Below are 20958 nucleotides of genomic sequence, written 5' to 3' on the forward strand. Positions count from 1 at the left end.
GAAATTGAAGAGTCAGAGGATTTCAAAAGCTCTTCTTGATGGTACATGACATGGCATGGCTGCTGTACCAATGAATTCACTGCAGCTCTGTTAACTGCATAAAACCATGCCAGCAAGACCAGCTAATGTTCCAGCAGGCAGCACTGACAGGACTTGGTGGGTTACCAGAAGGGAGGGAGGGATACATTTTAAGGGACTTCCAGAAGAGGTGGGAAGGCAGATCAGGGTCAAGGGTGGGTGGATATAATTAAGATACACTGTATATACATGTATGAAATTGTAAAACATGAAATAGAAGATTTTCTTAAAAACATTTAAACCAATAATCTGGATAAAATGTAGAAACAATGATGCAGTTCTTCAAGATAAGTTTATATTAATCTTCACCTACTAAAGTCTCTTGAACATATATAAAAGAAAAGTTGATTAATTCTTTGGCTTAAAATAGCACTTGAACTCTTCTTTCTCAATACTTAAGAGTTCAAGAGGCAAATTAATAGCTATACTAGGTAATTAGTGGCCTGGCTAGCTCAGTTGGTAGAGCATGGAACTCTTAATCCCAGGGTTGTAAGTTTGAGCCTCATGTAGGGCAGTGTCTGTTTTTGTCTGGGTAAATTTATATATTCAACTCAAATTCAGAGCTGAGCATGATGGGGCATGCCTTTAGTCACTGTACTCAGGGGGCAGAAACATGCTGAGTTTGAGGACAGCCTGGTGGCGCACGCCTTTAATCCCAGCACTTGGGAGGCAGAGGCAGGCAGATTTCTGAGTTCAAGGCCAGCCTGGTCTTCAGAGTGAGTGCCAGGACAGCCAGGGCTACACAGAGAAACACTGTCTTGAAAAACCAAAATAAATAAATAAATAAATAAATAAATAAATAAATAAATAAGTTACTAAGCAAAAATTTGTGTAAAGCAACTACAGAAAATTTAAGAGACATTAAGCAGCATTAAGAATTAATTGGGGGCTGGAGAGATAGCTCAATGGTTAAGAGTACGACTGCTCTTCCAGAGGTCCTGAGTTCAATACCCAGCAACCATATGGTGGCTCACAATCATCTGTAATGAGATCTGATGCCTTCATATAGTGTATGAAGATATCTACCCCATATTCATAAAAATGAATGAATGAATGATTAAGGTTTGTGGCTGAGAGGTGAACAACACTGGTTGCTCTTCCACAGTACTCTGATTCATTTCCCAGCATCCACATGGTGGGCTCACACCATCTGTTATTACACTTCCAGGGAATCATTTCCCTTCTGGCCTCCATAGTCACTAGGTATGCACATAGTATATAGGCATATATGCAGGCAAAATATCCAAACATTAAAAAAATAATGCTCAGAGTTGACAACTGACATATGTATTCAACTTAAAGTGTTAAAAAAGCATATATCAAAAATATAACTCAAGTGGGCTAACATTTATGCAAGTTCTCAACAATGAATTAATTTTAAAATATAAATATGTACATTGTTATTAAAATATTATTTTAAAAAGAAAAGGCCACTTACCTGATAATAAAATTTTATCTGTTTCACCAAAATGGACAGATTGTGAATTCTAAGGGAAGCATCATTGTTGACTTTTTTATTTACTCGTTGACTCTCCGACTTAGGATTACTGAAAGAAATTTAGAGGGAAGATTTTAATTATACAAAAACACAATTAAACATAAATATAAGTTTCTTTTAAAGATTATGTAGTCATTTGTGCTAGTGAGTGATACATAACAACAAATTACTACTTTCTTATATATTCTGTGCTTCTAACTAATATTGATATATCCAATATGCCTTAATTGGTAGAAATATACATCTGAAACCAAAATACCCTTAACTGTTTTTCTGTTACTTTTTATTCCTGGAAGAAATAGCCTCCTAATTCCATTCTCACAAAAAAATCCACTTAAACAAAGAAGTCAAAATATAAGTTATTAACTCAAGTGGTTATTTATCCTCACTCAGTAATGTAGATTCTATTTCTTTAGGAAATAACCCAGAAAAACTTTTTGAAAATGAATGAAGTAGGTAACAGAAATTGGAATCTTTATCTTGTGTAAATGTTTGAATTGATTAAAACAAAACAATACCTATTTTAAAGAAAAATTATAGTAGAAAAGCAGAGTTAAAGAGTTAAAAATGGGAAACTGAAAGGTGGGACTGGGGTGGAGAGATGGCTCAGTAGTTAGGACACGGGCTGTTCTTCCAGAGAACCAGGATTTGATTCCCAATACCCAGTGGTAGCTCACAACTATGTGTAATTCCAGTCTCAGAGATGCCCACTTCTGGCCTCTGCCAAGTACATATAAGGTACACCCATGCACATAAAAAAAATGGTTCTGTTAGAGTAGATTATGGACAGAACAGAAGTTATAAGCTAGTTTACTGAGCAAGTAAGACAACCTGAAGAAAGACATTGATCACTCATTGAAGGGCAAAGTCTATAAATACCACAAGGTTTTTGGGACAAAATATAATGGTCCTACTATCCATCATACAAAAAAAAAATTACTAAATACAACAAAAAGAAAAGCAACCTATGACCTGGAAAGAAAATTAACACAGTCCTTAAAAAGGATAATAGATGGAGAACTCCAACACAAGGAGAGAAACTACACCCTAGAAAAAGCAAGAAAGTAATTTTTATCAACAAACCCAAAAGAAGATAGTCACACAAACATACTTCCACCTGCAACAATGAAATAACAGGAAGCAACAATCACTATTCCTTACTATCTCTTAACATCAATGGACTCAATTCCCCAATAAAAAAGACATAGAATAACAGACTGGATACTCCATAGAACCAAATAACCCTATCAAAAAATGGGGAACAGAGCTAGACAGAGATTTCTCAAAGGAAGAAACTCGAATGGCAGAGAAGCACCATCCTTAGTTCAACATCCTTAGTCATCAGGGAAATGCAAATCAAAATGATCCTGAGAGTCCACTTCATACTAGTCAGAACGGCTAAGATCAAAAATTCAGGTGACAGCAGATGCTGGTGAGAATGTGGAGAAAGAGGAGCACTCCTCCACTGCTGGTGGGACTGCAAGCAGGTACAACAACCCTGGAAATCAGTCTGGCAGGTCCTCAGAAAATTGGACATAGTAGTACCTGAGGACCCAGCTATAACACTCCTGGGCATATATACCCAGAAGATGCTCCAACATGTAATAAGGACACATGCTCCACTATATTCATAGCAGCCTTATTTGTAATAGCCAGAAGCTGGGAACAAACCAGATGTCCCTCAACATATGGATATGGAAAATGTGATACATTTATACAATGGAATACTACTCAGCTATTAAAAACAATGACTTCATGAAATTCGCAGGCAAATGGATGGATCTAGAAAATATCATCCTGATGTAACTCAGTCACAAAAGAAAACACCTGGTATGTACTCACTGATAAGTGGATATTAGGCAAAGAGCATGGAATACCCATGATACAACTCACGGACCACATGAAGCTCAAGAGGAAGGAAGACCAAAGCATGGATGCTTCAGTCCTACTTAGAAGGGCAACAATATAATCAAGGGAAGTACAGAGTGGGAGGGACTTGGGAGGAGAGAGGAGGGGGAGGGGAAAAAAAAGAGGGGCAGAATCAGGTATGGGAGGAGATGGAGGAGATGTATAGAGGGTCAGGAAATTGAATAGCAATGTATAGCTATAGTGTGTAGCAATGGGGGGGGGGAATTGGGGGTAGCAACCAGAAAGTCCCAGATGCCAGAAAAGCAAGAACTTCCCAGGACCCCATGGGGATGACATTAGCTGAAACACCCCACAAAGGGGAGGAAAAACCTGTCGAGGCCATATCCAGGGGTTAGGCATGGCCCCCTGGCTGAGGGATGAGGCCACCCACCCATTTCCAAAAACTTTAACCCAGATTTGCTCCTGTCTAAAGGAAATACAGGGACAAAGAGTGGAGTAGAGACTGAAGGAAAGGCCATCCAGAGACTGCCCCACCTGGGGATCCATCCCACACGCAGACACCAAACCCAGATATTACTGCGGATAACAAGAAGAACTTGCTGATAGGAGCCTGATATAGCTGTCTCCTGAGAGGTTCTGCCAGATCCTGACTTATACAGATGTGGATGCTTGCAGCCAACCATCAGACTGAGTACAGGGACCCCAATGGAGAAGTTAGGGGAAGGATTGAAGGAGCTGAAGGGGTCTTATCTGGCATCAAGGCAAGGGGAGGCCCTTGGTTCTGTGAATGCTTGATGCCCCAGTGTAGAGGAATGCTAGGGCAGTGAGGCTGAAGTGGGGGGGGGGCACCCTCACAGAAGCAGGGTAAGGTGGATGGGATAGGGGCTTTGCAGAGGGGAAACAAGGAGAGGGGATAACAGTTGAAATGTAAACAAGTAAGATATCCAATTTCTTAAAAAAAAAAATAAATGAAAGTTGGTTCATTAAAAAAAAAAGAAAGAGAGATTGATAACCCTTAGATAAATTAACCAAGAAAGAAAACACCCAAATTAACAAGATTAGAGACAAAGACACTACAGATGATACCAATGATATCATGGATATACTTCTTTTTTTAAACAATTTTTTTAGTAGATATTTGCTTCATTTACATTTCAAATGCTATCCCAAAAGTCCCCTATACCTTCCCCCCACCTTGCTCCCCAACCCACCAACTCCCACTTTCTGACTCTGGCATTCCCCTGTACTGGGGCATATAATCTTTGCAAGACCAAGGGCCTCTCTCCTCCCAATCATGGCCAATTAGGCCATCTACTGCTACACATGCAGCTCAGGGGGTACTGGTTAGTTCACATTGCTGTTCCTTCTATAGGATTACAGACCCCTTTAGCTCCTTGGGTACTTTCTCTAGCGTCTCCATTGGGGGCCCTGTATTCCGATGGATATACTAAATGTATAGTCCAACAAGTTTGAAAACATGAAAGAAATGTATGAGTTTCTAAAGGCATATGACCTACTGTTAGGAATTAGTTCTAATGCTTTGTCTTATTTTGATTCCCCAAAGCCTGCCCCTAGCTGGCTTCAATTGCTAGGAGGCAGAGGCAAGTAGATTTCTGAGTTTGAGGCCAGCCTGGTCTACAAAGTGAGTGCCAGGACAGCCAGGGCTATACAGAGAAACCCTGTCTCGAAAATAATAATAATAATAATAAACAGATCTAATACAAACAATGTAATTGATGCAGCAATTAAAAGGTTTTTAAACTGTCAATAGGTTTACTGGCATAACCTCCAGGTTGAGATGGGTTCATCCCAGAAGCATACCTTTAAAGAAGAACTAAAAAGTAATGCTTCCTATGTTAGTACATAATAAAAGAAAAGCTTCCAATTTTCTTGCAGGGTATTTGATCACATTGTGAACCCCAAGATTGTGTTATTTCCTGAAAATACCTATTTCTAATGGTGTGGCTCAGTCCTTCACACACACCTTTAATCCCACTGGCTGGAATATAGACACACCCTTAGTACACACATGTAATCCTAAACAACGAAGGTAAAATTAGTTTGTAGAGGGAAGAATCCAAGTTTGAAAGTAAAGCCTAATTGAGTGTCAGGCAAAGTGACAAATCAGAGAAAGATTTGACAGAATAGGATATGCCCAACTCTTATGAGGAGAGAGAGGAAAGGGAAGCTACTTAAGAGAGCAGTGTAGAGAGGGGGTTGGGGGTGGGGGAAGGAGGCAGTTTTAATGGGACAGTTGTTCAGAGGCAGGTTGCAGAGAGAGAGAGAGAGAGAGAGAGAGAGAGAGAGAGAGAGAGAGAGAGAGAGAGAGAGAGAGAGAGAGAGAGAGAGAGAGAGAACAAGCTAGACAGAGGTGAAGACAGAAAGTCAGAGAATGAGGAACCCAAAGATAAGAAGAGATTGCTAGAGTTAGTTTGAGGTAAAGGAGAACAATTCAGGAGAAAGAGAGAGGGAGGGAGGGGGAGGGGGAAGAGAGAGAGAGAGAGAGAGAGAGAGAGAGAGAGAGAGAGAGAGAGAGAGAGAGAGAGAGAGAGAGAGAGATGGGAGCGTGCTCCTGCTACATTTGGAGAAGAGTTTGAGTCAGTATAGCTGAGTTGAATCAGAGTCCAGAAAAACTAGGAAGGGGTGAACTTACTCAGCAGTAAGTCTCAGTGGCTGAAAACATTCTAGGCCTAGATAAGATTGTACAGAGTTTCCAGGCCGATGCCTAGTAGGTTAGCAGACTGAGGTAGTAAGCCCCAGAGATGAAAATTACATTAGGAGAATTAGAAATACTTTTACACAAATTCAGCCAGCATTAGACTGATAGCAAAACCAGATAAAAATACAGCCAAAATTATAAGCAATCTCTTTGACAAATACAAATCAAAATTTCTTATTATAAACAGAATTCAAGAACATATCAAGCTAGGCCTGTTGGTGTATGCCTTTAATCCTAGTACTTAGGAGGCAGGGGCAGATAGAGCTCCATGAATTCCACAGCGTAAAACCTTGTCTTAAAAAATACACAAAAAGATTATGAACCATGTCACTTCATTCCACAGATGCAAGGATGGATCAACAACTGTAAATCAATAAAGTAATCCACTGCATAAATGGACTCATGAACAGAAACCGCATGGAGTTGGATGAGTGGGAGGTGGGGGAGACTCTGAAAGGAGATGAAGAAGGAGAAACTGATCAGAACATATTGCAAGAAAACAATATTTCCAATTAAAAAATGAATTACATACACAAAAAGGGAGAGGCTGTGCAGCTGAACAAAGTTCTCAAAACAAGAAATAATAATGGATGGGAGGTAGAGAGATGAGCTCTTCCGGTCAGAAAAGCACCGGGGCAGCTAGGGCGCAGGGTCGGCTGACACTCGCCAGCTACCCACAACACCCGCCACAGGATCTTAAGACTTCTGGTGAGTGGAACACAGCTTCTGCTCCAATCCAATTGCGCGCGGGACCTGAGACTGCATTAGTTAGGGAAGCAGAAACCGGCCTGAGTAGGGCCACAGGCCTCATCCGGCCGGATCAGCACAGGGGTAGCTTGAGCGCAGGGTCGCCTGACACCTGCCAGCTACCCACGACCCCCGCCACAGGATTTTGAGACTGCTGGTGAGTGGAACACAGCTTCTGCTCCAGTCCAATCACGCGGGACCTGAGACTGCTTTGGTTGGGGAGGCAGAAATCCGGCCTACATAGGGCCACAAGCCTCTTCCAGTCAGAAAAGCACCGAGGTAGCTAGGGCGCAGGGTCGGCTGACACTCGCCAGCTACCCACAACACCCGCCACAGGATCTTAAGACTTCTGGTGAGTGGAACACAGCTTCTGTTCCAATCCAATTGCATTTGGGACCAGAGACTGCATTAGTTAGGGAAGCAGAAAACCAGAAACCGGCCTGAGTAGGACCACAGGCCTCTTCCGGCTGGACCAGCACCGGGGTACCGCCAGCTACCCACGACCCCCGCTGCAGGATTTTGAGACTGCTGGTGAGTGGAACACAGCTTCTGCTCCATCTTTAAACAGTGACAACGATAACAACTAACCCCAGAGATTACCAGATGGCGAAAGGTAAACCTAATAATCTTACTAACAGAAACCAAGACCACTCACCATCATCAGAACCCAGCACCCCCACTTCGCCCAGTCCAGGGCACCCCAACACACCGGAAAAGCTAGACACGGATCTAAAAGCATATCTCATGATGATGGTAGAGGACATCAAGAAGGACTTTAATAACTCACTTAAAGAATTACAGGAGAACATGGCTAAAGAGTTACAAGTCCTTAAAGAAAAACAGGATAACACAATCAAACAGGTAGAAGTCCTTAAAGAAAAACAGGATAACACAATCAAACAGGTAGAAGTCCTTAAAAAAAAACAGGAAAACACATCCAAACAGATGATGGAAATGAACAAAACCATACTAGACCTAAAAAGGGAAGTAGACACAATAAAGAAAACCCAAAATGAGGCAACACTGGAAATAGAAACCCTAGGAAAGAAATCTGGAACCATAGATACGAGCATCAGCAACAGAATACAAGAGATGGAAGAGAGAATCTCAGGTGCAGAAGATTCCATAGAGAACATCGGCACAACAATCAAGGAAAATGTAAAATGCAAAAAGATCCTAACTCAAAACATCCAAGAAATACAGGACACAATGAGAAGACCAAACCTACGGATAATAGGAGTGGATGAGAATGAAGATTTTCAACTCAAAGGACCAGCAAACATCTTCAACAAAATTATAGAAGAAAACTTCCCAAATCTAAAGAAAGAGATGCCCATGAACATACAAGAAGCCTACAGAACTCCAAATAGACTGGACCAGAAAAGAAATACCTCCTGACACATAATAATCAGAACAACAAATGCTCTAAATAAAGATAGAATACTAAAAGCAGTAAGAGAAAAAGGCCAAGTAACATATAAAGGCAAGCCTATCAGAATTACACCAGATTTTTCACCAGAGACTATGAAAGCCAGAAGATCCTGGACAGATGTTATACAGACACTAAAAGATCACAAATTCCAGCCCAGGCTACTATACCCAGCCAAACTCTCAATTAACATAGATGGAGAAACCAAAGTATTCCACGACAAAACCAAATTCACACATTATCTCTCCACGAATCCAGCCCTTCAAAGGATAATAACAGAAAAAAACCAATACAAGGACAGGAACCACGCCCTAGAAACAACAAGAAGGTAATCCCTCAACAAACCTAAAAGAAGACAGCCACAAGAACAGAATGCCAACTTTAACAACAAAAATAACAGGAAACAACAATTACTTTTCCTTAATATCTCTTAATATCAATGGACTCAACTCCCCGTTAAAAAGACATAGACTAACAAACTGGCTACACAAACAAGACCCAACATTTTGCTGCTTACAGGAAACTCATCTCAGAGAAAAAGATAGACACTACCTCAGAATGAAAGGCTGGAAAACAACTTTCCAAGCAAATGGTATGAAGAAACAAGCTGGAGTAGCCATTCTAATATCTGATAAGATTGACTTCCAACCCAAATTCATTAAAAAAGACAGGGAGGGACACTTCATACTCATCAAAGGTAAAATCCTCCAAGAGGAACTATCAATCCTGAATATCTATGCTCCAAATACAAAGGCAGCCACATTCATTAAAGAAACTTTAGTAAATCTCAAAGCACACATTGCACCTCATACAATAATAGTGGGAGACTTCAACACACCACTTTCACCAATGGACAGATCATCCAAACAGAAACTAAACAGGGACACAGTGAAACTAACAGAAGTTATGAATCAAATGGATCTGGCAGATATCTACAAAACATTCTATCCTAAAACAAAAGGATATACCTTCTTTTCAGCACCTCATGGTACCTTCTCCAAAACTGACCACATAATTGGTCACAAAACAGGCCTCAACAGATACAAAAATATTGAAATTGTCCCATGCATCCTATCAGATCACCATGGACTAAGGCTGATCTTCCATAACAAAATAAATAATAGAAAGCCAACCTTCACGTGGAAACTGAACAACACTCTTCTCAATGATACCTTGGTCAAGGAAGGAATAAAGAAAGAAATTAAGGACTTTTTAGAGTTCAATGAAAATGAAGCCACAACATACCCAAACTTATGGGACGCAATGAAAGCATTTCTAAGAGGAAAACTCATAGCTCTGAGTGCCTCCAAAAGGAAACTAGAGAGAGCACACATTAGCAGCTTGACAACACACCTAAAAGCACTAGAACAAAAGGAAGCAAATTCACCCAAGAGGAGTAGACGGCAGGAAATAATCAAACTCAGGGGTGAAATCAACCAAGTGGAAACAAGAAAAACTATTCAAAGAATCAACCAATCAAGGAGCTGGTTCTTTGAGAAAATCAACAAGATAGATAAACCCTTAGCCAGACTCACTAGAGGGCACAGGGAAAGCATCCTAATTAACAAAATCAGAAATGAAAAAGGAGACATAACAACAGATCCTGAAGACATCCAAAACACCATCAGATCCTTCTACCAAAGGCTATACTCAACAAAACTGGAGAACCTGGATGAAATGGAGAAGTTCCTAGACAGATACCAGGTACCAAAGTTGAATCAAGATCAGGTTAATGATCTAAACAGCCCTATATCCACCAAAGAAATAGATGCAGTCATTAATAGTCTCCCAACTAAAAAAAAGCCCAGGACCAGATGGGTTTCGTGCAGAGTTCTATCAGACCTTCAAAGAAGATCTAATCCCAGTTCTTCACAAACTATTCCACAAAATAGAAACAGAAGGTACTCTACCCAACTCATTCTATGAAGCCACAATTACTCTGATACCTAAACCACAAAAAGACCCAACAAAGATAGAAAACTTCAGACCAATATCCCTTATGAATATTGATGCAAAAATCCTCAATAAAGTTCTTGCTAACCGAATCCAAGAACACATCAAAACAATCATCCATCCTGACCAAGTAGGTTTCATCCCAGGGATGCAGGGATGGTTCAATATACGGAAATCCATCAACGTAATCCAGTATATAAACAAACTCAAAGACAAAAACCACTTGGTCATCTCGTTAGATGCGGAAAAAGCATTTGACAAGATCCAACACCCATTCATGATAAAAGTCTTGGAAAGATCAGGAATTCAAGGCCCATACCTAAACATGATAAAAGCAATCTACAGCAAACCAGTAGCCAACATCAAAGTAAATGGTGAGAAGCTTGAAGCAATCCCTCTAAAATCAGGGACTAGACAAGGCTGTCCACTTTCTCCATACCTATTCAACATTGTACTTGAAGTCCTAGCCAGAGCAATTCGACAACAAAAGGAGATCAAAGGGATACAAATTGGAAAAGATGAAGTCAAAATATCACTTTTTGCAGATGATATGATAGTATATATAAGTGACCCTAAAAATTCCACCAGAGAACTCCTAAGCCTGATAAACAGCTTCGGTGAAGTAGCTGGATATAAAATTAACTCAAACAAATCAATGGCCTTTCTCTACACAAAGAATAAACAGGCTGAGAAAGAAATTAGGGAAACAACACCCTTCTCAATAGTCACAAATAATATAAAATATCTTGGCGTGACTCTAACTAAGGAAGTGAAAGATCTGTATAATAAAAACTTCAAGTCTCTGAAGAAAGAAATTATAGAAGATCTCAGAAGATGGAAAGATCTCCCATGCTCATGGATTGGCAGGATCAACATTGTAAAAATGGCTATCTTGCCAAAAGCAATCTACAGATTCAATGCAATCCCCATCAAAATTCCAAATCAATTCTTCAACGAATTAGAAAGTGCAATCTGCAAATTCATCTGGAATAACAAAAAACCTAGGATAGCAAAAACTCTTCTCAAGGATAAAAGAACCTCTGGTGGAATCACCATGCCGGACCTAAAGCTCTACTACAGAGCAATTGTGATAAAAACTGCATGGTACTGGTATAGTGACAGACAAATAGACCAATGGAATAGAATTGAAGACCCAGAAATGAACCCACACACCTACGGTCACTTGATCCTCGACAAGGGAGCTAAAAACATCCAGTGGAAGAAAGACAGCATTTTCAACAAATGGTGCTGGCACAACTGGTTGTTAACATGTAGAAGAATGCGAATCGATCCATTCCTATCTCCTTGTACTAAGGTCAAGTCTAAGTGGATCAAGGAACTTCACATAAAACCAGAGACACTGAAACTTATAGAGGAGAACGTGGGGAAAAGCCTTGAAGATATGGGCACAGGGGAAAAATTCCTGAATAGAACAGTAATGGCTTGTGCTGTAAGATCGAGAATTGACAAGTGGGACCTCATGAAACTACAAAGCTTCTGCAAGGCTAAAGACACCATCAATAAGACAAAAAAACCACCAACAGATTGGGAAAGGATCTTCACCTATCCTAAATCAGATAAGGGACTAATATCCAATATATATAAAGAACTCAAGAAGGTGGACTCCAGAAAGTCAAATAACCCCATTAAAAAATGGGGCTCAGAACTGAACAAAGAATTCTCACCTGAGGAATACCGAATGGCAGAGAAGCACCTGAAAAAATGTTCAACATCCTTAATCATCAGGGAAATGCAAATCAAAACAACCCTGAGATTCCACCTCACACCAGTCAGAATGGCTAAGATCAAAAATTCAGGTGACAGCAGATGCTGCCGAGGATGTGGAGAAAGAGGAACACTCCTCCATTGTTGGTGGGATTGCAAGCTTGTACAACCACTCTGGAAATCAGTCTGGCGGTTCCTCAGAAAATTGGACATAGTACTACCGGAGGATCCAGCAATACCTCTCCTGGGCATATATCCAGAAGATGTCCCAACCGGTAAAAAGGACACATGCTCCACTATGTTCATAGCAGCCCTATTTATAATAGCCAGAAGCTGGAAAGAACCCAGATGTCCCTCAACAGAGGAATGGATACAGAAATTATGGTACATTTACACAATGGAGTACTACTCAGCTATTAAAAAGAATGAATTTATGAAATTCCTAGCCAAATGGATGGACCTGGAGGGCATCATCTTGAGTGAAGTAACACAATCACAAAAGAACTCACACAATATGTATTCATTGATAAGTGGATATTAGCCCAAAACTTAGGATACCCAAGATATAAGATACAATTTGATAAACGCATGAAACTCAAGAAGAATGAAGACCAAAGTGTGGACACTGTGCACCTTCTTAGAATTGGGAACAAAACACCCAGGGAAGGAGTTACAGAGACAAAGTTCGTAGCTGTGATGAAAGGATGGACCATTTAGAGACTGCTGTATCCAGGGATCCGTCCCATAATCAGCTTCTAAACGCTGACACCATTGCATACACTAGCAAGATTTTGCTGAAAGGACCCAAATATAGCTGTCTCTTGTGAGACGATGCCGGGGCCTAGCAAACACAGGAGTGGATGTTCACAGTCAGCTATTGGATGTATCACAGGGCTCCCAATGGAGAAGCTAGAGAAAGTACCCAAGGAGCTAAAGGGATCTGCAACCCTATTGTTGGAACAACATGATGTACTAACCAGAACCCTGGAGCTCTTGTCTCTAGCTGCATATGTATCGAAAGATGGCCTAGTCGGCCATCAATGGAAAGAGAGGCCCATTGGACTTGCAAACTTTATATGCCCCAATATAGGGGAATGCCAGGGCCAAAAGAATGGGAATGGGTGGGTAGGGAAGTGGGGGGCGCTATGGGGGACTTTTGGGATAATATTGGAAATGTAATTGAGGAAAATATGTAATAAAAAAAAATTTAAAAAAAAAATAAAATAAAAACTTCAAGTCTATGAAGAAAGAAATTATAGAAGATCTCAGAAGATGGAAAGATCTCCCATGCTCATGGACTGGCAGGATCAACATTGTAAAAATGGCTATCTTGCCAAAAGCAATCTACAGATTCAATGCAATCCCCATCAAAATTCCAAATCAATTCTTCAACGAATTAGAAAGTGCAATCTGCAAATTCATCTGGAATAACAAAAAACCTAGGATAGCAAAAACTCTTCTCAAGGATAAAAGAACCTCTGGTGGAATCACCATGCCGGACCTAAAGCTCTACTACAGAGCAATTGTGATAAAAACTGCATGGTACTGGTATAGTGACAGACAAATAGACCAATGGAATAGAATTGAAGACCCAGAAATGAACCCACACACCTACGGTCACTTGATCCTCGACAAGGGAGCTAAAAACATCCAGTGGAAGAAAGACAGCATTTTCAACAAATGGTGCTGGCACAACTGGTTGTTAACATGTAGAAGAATGCGAATCGATCCATTCCTATCTCCTTGTACTAAGGTCAAGTCTAAGTGGATCAAGGAACTTCACATAAAACCAGAGACACTGAAACTTATAGAGGAGAACGTGGGGAAAAGCCTTGAAGATATGGGCACAGGGGAAAAATTCCTGAATAGAACAGTAATGGCTTGTGCTGTAAGATCGAGAATTGACAAGTGGGACCTCATGAAACTACAAAGCTTCTGCAAGGCTAAAGACACCATCAATAAGACAAAAAAACCACCAACAGATTGGGAAAGGATCTTCACCTATCCTAAATCAGATAAGGGACTAATATCCAATATATATAAAGAACTCAAGAAGGTGGACTCCAGAAAGTCAAATAACCCCATTAAAAAATGGGGCTCAGAACTGAACAAAGAATTCTCACCTGAGGAATACCGAATGGCAGAGAAGCACCTGAAAAAATGTTCAACATCCTTAATCATCAGGGAAATGCAAATCAAAACAACCCTGAGATTCCACCTCACACCAGTCAGAATGGCTAAGATCAAAAATTCAGGTGACAGCAGATGCTGCCGAGGATGTGGAGAAAGAGGAACACTCCTCCATTGTTGGTGGGATTGCAAGCTTGTACAACCACTCTGGAAATCAGTCTGGCGGTTCCTCAGAAAATTGGACATAGTACTACCGGAGGATCCAGCAATACCTCTCCTGGGCATATATCCAGAAGATGTCCCAACCGGTAAAAAGGACACATGCTCCACTATGTTCATAGCAGCCCTATTTATAATAGCCAGAAGCTGGAAAGAACCCAGATGTCCCTCAACAGAGGAATGGATACAGAAATTATGGTACATTTACACAATGGAGTACTACTCAGCTATTAAAAAGAATGAATTTATGAAATTCCTAGCCAAATGGATGGACCTGGAGGGCATCATCTTGAGTGAAGTAACACAATCACAAAAGAACTCACACAATATGTATTCATTGATAAGTGGATATTAGCCCAAAACTTAGGATACCCAAGATATAAGATACAATTTGATAAACGCATGAAACTCAAGAAGAATGAAGACCAAAGTGTGGACACTGTGCACCTTCTTAGAATTGGGAACAAAACACCCAGGGAAGGAGTTACAGAGACAAAGTTCGTAGCTGTGATGAAAGGATGGACCATTTAGAGACTGCTGTATCCAGGGATCCGTCCCATAATCAGCTTCTAAACGCTGACACCATTGCATACACTAGCAAGATTTTGCTGAAAGGACCCAAATATAGCTGTCTCTTGTGAGACGATGCCGGGGCCTAGCAAACACAGGAGTGGATGTTCACAGTCAGCTATTGGATGTATCACAGGGCTCCCAATGGAGAAGCTAGAGAAAGTACCCAAGGAGCTAAAGGGATCTGCAACCCTATTGTTGGAACAACATGATGTACTAACCAGAACCCTGGAGCTCTTGTCTCTAGCTGCATATGTATCGAAAGATGGCCTAGTCGGCCATCAATGGAAAGAGAGGCCCATTGGACTTGCAAACTTTATATGCCCCAATATAGGGGAATGCCAGGGCCAAAAGAATGGGAATGGGTGGGTAGGGAAGTGGGGGGCGCTATGGGGGACTTTTGGGATAATATTGGAAATGTAATTGAGGAAAATATGTAATAAAAAAAAATTTAAAAAAAAAATAAAATAAAAACTTCAAGTCTATGAAGAAAGAAATTATAGAAGATCTCAGAAGATGGAAAGATCTCCCATGCTCATGGACTGGCAGGATCAACATTGTAAAAATGGCTATCTTGCCAAAAGCAATCTACAGATTCAATGCAATCCCCATCAAAATTCCAAATCAATTCTTCAACGAATTAGAAAGTGCAATCTGCAAATTCATCTGGAATAACAAAAAACCTAGGATAGCAAAAACTCTTCTCAAGGATAAAAGAACCTCTGGTGGAATCACCATGCCGGACCTAAAGCTCTACTACAGAGCAATTGTGATAAAAACTGCATGGTACTGGTATAGTGACAGACAAATAGACCAATGGAATAGAATTGAAGACCCAGAAATGAACCCACACACCTATGGTCACTTGATCCTCGACAAGGGAGCTAAAAACATCCAGTGGAAGAAAGACAGCATTTTCAACAAATGTTGCTGGCACAACTGGTTGTTAACATGTAGAAGAATGCGAATCGATCCATTCCTATCTCCTTGTACTAAGGTCAAGTCTAAGTGGATCAAGGAACTTCACATAAAACCAGAGACACTGAAACTTATAGAGGAGAAAGTGGGGAAAAGCCTTGAAGATATGGGCACAGGGGAAAAATTCCTGAATAGAACAGTAATGGCTTGTGCTGTAAGATCGAGAATTGACAAGTGGGACCTCATGAAACTACAAAGCTTCTGCAAGGCTAAAGACACCATCAATAAGACAAAAAAACCACCAACAGATTGGGAAAGGATCTTCACCTATCCTAAATCAGATAAGGGACTAATATCCAATATATATAAGGAACTCAAGAAGGTGGACTCCAGAAAGTCAAATAACCCCATTAAAAAATGGGGCTCAGAACTGAACAAAGAATTCTCACCTGAGGAATACCGAATGGCAGAGAAGCACCTGAAAAAATGTTCAACATCCTTAATCATCAGGGAAATGCAAATCAAAACAACCCTGAGATTCCACCTCACACCAGTCAGAATGGCTAAGATCAAAAATTCAGGTGACAGCAGATGCTGCCGAGGATGTGGAGAAAGAGGAACACTCCTCCATTGTTGGTGGGATTGCAAGCTTGTACAACCACTCTGGAAATCAGTCTGGCGGTTCCTCAGAAAATTGGACATAGTACTACCGGAGGATCCAGCAATACCTCTCCTGGGCATATATCCAGAAGATGTCCCAACCGGTAAAAAGGACACATGCTCCACTATGTTCATAGCAGCCCTATTTATAATAGCCAGAAGCTGGAAAGAACCCAGATGTCCCTCAACAGAGGAATGGATACAGAAATTATGGTACATTTACACAATGGAGTACTACTCAGCTATTAAAAAGAATGAATTTATGAAATTCCTAGCCAAATGGATGGACCTGGAGGGCATCATCTTGAGTGAAGTAACACAATCACAAAAGAACTCACACAATATGTATTCATTGATAAGTGGATATTAGCCCAAAACTTAGGATACCCAAGATATAAGATACAATTTGATAAACGCATGAAACTCAAGAAGAATGAAGACCAAAGTGTGGACACTGTGCACCTTCTTAGAATTGGGAACAAAACACCCAGGGAAGGAGTTACAGAGACAAAGTTCGTAGCTGTGATGAAAGGATGGACCATTTAGAGACTGCTGTATCCAGGGATCCGTCCCATAATCAGCTTCTAAACGCTGACACCATTGCATACACTAGCAAGATTTTGCTGAAAGGACCCAAATATAGCTGTCTCTTGTGAGACGATGCCGGGGCCTAGCAAACACAGGAGTGGATGTTCACAGTCAGCTATTGGATGTATCACAGGGCTCCCAATGGAGAAGCTAGAGAAAGTACCCAAGGAGCTAAAGGGATCTGCAACCCTATTGTTGGAACAACATGATGTACTAACCAGAACCCTGGAGCTCTTGTCTCTAGCTGCATATGTATCGAAAGATGGCCTAGTCGGCCATCAATGGAAAGAGAGGCCCATTGGACTTGCAAACTTTATATGCCCCAATATAGGGGAATGCCAGGGCCAAAAGAATGGGAATGGGTGGGTAGGGAAGTGGGGGGCGCTATGGGGGACTTTTGGGATAATATTGGAAATGTAATTGAGGAAAATATGTAATAAAAAAAAATTTAAAAAAAAAATAAAATAAAAACTTCAAGTCTATGAAGAAAGAAATTATAGAAGATCTCAGAAGATGGAAAGATCTCCCATGCTCATGGACTGGCAGGATCAACATTGTAAAAATGGCTATCTTGCCAAAAGCAATCTACAGATTCAATGCAATCCCCATCAAAATTCCAAATCAATTCTTCAACGAATTAGAAAGTGCAATCTGCAAATTCATCTGGAATAACAAAAAACCTAGGATAGCAAAAACTCTTCTCAAGGATAAAAGAACCTCTGGTGGAATCACCATGCCGGACCTAAAGCTCTACTACAGAGCAATTGTGATAAAAACTGCATGGTACTGGTATAGTGACAGACAAATAGACCAATGGAATAGAATTGAAGACCCAGAAATGAACCCACACACCTATGGTCACTTGATCCTCGACAAGGGAGCTAAAAACATCCAGTGGAAGAAAGACAGCATTTTCAACAAATGTTGCTGGCACAACTGGTTGTTAACATGTAGAAGAATGCGAATCGATCCATTCCTATCTCCTTGTACTAAGGTCAAGTCTAAGTGGATCAAGGAACTTCACATAAAACCAGAGACACTGAAACTTATAGAGGAGAAAGTGGGGAAAAGCCTTGAAGATATGGGCACAGGGGAAAAATTCCTGAATAGAACAGTAATGGCTTGTGCTGTAAGATCGAGAATTGACAAGTGGGACCTCATGAAACTACAAAGCTTCTGCAAGGCTAAAGACACCATCAATAAGACAAAAAAACCACCAACAGATTGGGAAAGGATCTTCACCTATCCTAAATCAGATAAGGGACTAATATCCAATATATATAAGGAACTCAAGAAGGTGGACTCCAGAAAGTCAAATAACCCCATTAAAAAATGGGGCTCAGAACTGAACAAAGAATTCTCACCTGAGGAATACCGAATGGCAGAGAAGCACCTGAAAAAATGTTCAACATCCTTAATCATCAGGGAAATGCAAATCAAAACAACCCTGAGATTCCACCTCACACCAGTCAGAATGGCTAAGATCAAAAATTCAGGTGACAGCAGATGCTGCCGAGGATGTGGAGAAAGAGGAACACTCCTCCATTGTTGGTGGGATTGCAAGCTTGTACAACCACTCTGGAAATCAGTCTGGCGGTTCCTCAGAAAATTGGACATAGTACTACCGGAGGATCCAGCAATACCTCTCCTGGGCATATATCCAGAAGATGTCCCAACCGGTAAAAAGGACACATGCTCCACTATGTTCATAACAGCCCTATTTATAATAGCCAGAAGCTGGAAAGAACCCAGATGTCCCTCAACAGAGGAATGGATACAGAAATTATGGTACATTTACACAATGGAGTACTACTCAGCTATTAAAAAGAATGAATTTATGAAATTCCTAGCCAAATGGATGGACCTGGAGGGCATCATCTTGAGTGAAGTAACACAATCACAAAAGAACTCACACAATATGTATTCACTGATAAGTGGATATTAGCCCAAAACTTAGGATACCCAAGATATAAGATACAATTTGATAAACGCATGAAACTCAAGAAGAATGAAGACCAAAGTGTGGACACTGTGCACCTTCTTAGAATTGGGAACAAAACACCCAGGGAAGGAGTTACAGAGACAAAGTTCGTAGCTGTGATGAAAGGATGGACCATTTAGAGACTGCTGTATCCAGGGATCCATCCCATAAGCAGCTTCTAAACGCTGACACCATTGCATACACTAGCAAGATTTTGCTGAAAGGACCCAAATATAGCTGTCTCTTGTGAGACGATGCTGGGGCCTAGCAAACACAGGAGTGGATGTTCACAGTCAGCTATTGGATGTATCACAGGGCTCCCAATGGAGAAGCTAGAGAAAGTACCCAAGGAGCTAAAGGGATCTGCAACCCTATTGTTGGAACAACATGATGTACTAACCAGAACCCTGGAGCTCTTGTCTCTAGGTGCATATGTATCGAAAGATGGCCTAGTCGGCCATCAATGGAAAGAGAGGCCCATTGGACTTGCAAACTTTATATGCCCCAATATAGGGGAATGCCAGGGCCAAAAGAATGGGAATGGGTGGGTAGGGAAGTGGGGGGCACTATGGGGGACTTTTGGGATAGCATTGGAAATGTAATTGAGGAAAATATGTAATAAAAATATTAAAAATCAAAAAAAAAGAAGAAAATTCAAAAAAAAAAATAAAAGAGTCACCTTGACCAGTAAAAAAAAAAAAAAAAAAAAAAAAAAAAAAAAAAAAAAAAAAAACACAAATATTTTACTTCTAAGTCTTTCTTTATACCCTTTTCTCTACTTCCCACTTCCCTTTTCACCACTGAAATGAGATTACTGAGTGCCTAAAGAGGTGTTTACTGGTTAAGGGTACTTGATGCTTTTACAGAGCACCCTAGTTTGGTTCCCAGCACCCATAGAAGTGACTCACAACTATCTGTAACTCACTTCCAGGGAACTTAATGCCCTCTTCTAACCTCTGTAGGCACCAGCCATAGACATGGTATTGTAGAATCCAAAATAAATTCAAGACCATCTGGCCCCTTCTCCCTCTGAAGGGACTTTCCAAACTATACTAGGAGGCCAAGTGCAGAGCCAGATAAGGAAGCTGGCCAACTAAACAATGCTGAGAAAAACCATAAGGGCAGGCAGAATGAGGGACTAGGCCAAAGGTAGTCACCATATGCAAACCAACCAATGCCTGAAAGGGTTACTAGCTACACTAATTAGAGTAAGCCAGCTAGCCCTGTTGCCTAAATCTGCCCTTTACAAAGTATAAAAAGTGTGTTCTTGTGGTGGTGCATGCCTTTAATCCCAGCACTTGGGAGGCAGAGGCAGGCTGATTTCTGAGTTCAAGGCCAGCCTGGTCTACAGAGTGAGTTCCAGGACAGCCAGGGCTATACAGAGAAACCCTGTCTCGAAAAACCACAAAAAAAAAAAAAAAAAAAAAAAAAAAAGTGTGTTCTTTGTTCGGAGTCTCTCTTCTTGCCTACGTGCTGAGGGGGGTCCCCAACATGTTGGATCAATAAAAAACCTCTTGCGGTTTGCAGCAATGCCGATCGATCTCTGTGGTCTCTGTGAGTGAGGGTCTTTTGGCGGACTCTAACAGTACATATAATACATGTAGGTAAACTACTCCCACACATGCATACGAACACACAGGCACACATAAGGGGCCAGGAGCTGAATACACAGAGTACTCAAACAAAGCAAGTGAGTGAAGTAAGGGAATCAGTTTAGGAAACCCTTCTCAACAAGTACTTCCACTTTTATATCTTTCTATGCATGCTTGCCTTGAGGATTAGAGGAAACTTTGAATGATGTTGGATATTTGAGATTAGATGCATTTTGCATTATGAGATAGATGACCATGTACCATTGAGTGCATATGGAAGAA

The 20958-nt window shown here is 40.8% G+C and overlaps 1 protein-coding gene across 7 annotated transcripts in view; it reads right to left on the bottom strand.

Moving 5' to 3' along the window:
- Nucleotides 1-20958, bottom strand: part of Ccdc88a (coiled-coil and HOOK domain protein 88A) — a 163483-nt gene that overhangs the window by 123937 nt on the left and 18588 nt on the right. For all 7 annotated transcript variants that reach the window (XM_021176113.3, XM_085829058.1, XM_021176112.3 and 4 more), the window contains exon 3: nucleotides 1517-1625. In XM_021176113.3, the coding sequence (XP_021031772.1) occupies nucleotides 1517-1625 (109 nt within the window). The remainder of the gene's footprint in view (nucleotides 1-1516; nucleotides 1626-20958) is intronic.

Source organism: Mus caroli, unplaced genomic scaffold (genome assembly GCF_978045245.1).
Source record: "Mus caroli unplaced genomic scaffold, Mus_caroli_1 scaffold_13, whole genome shotgun sequence".
In the NCBI taxonomy this organism is placed as follows: Eukaryota; Metazoa; Chordata; class Mammalia; order Rodentia; family Muridae; genus Mus; species Mus caroli.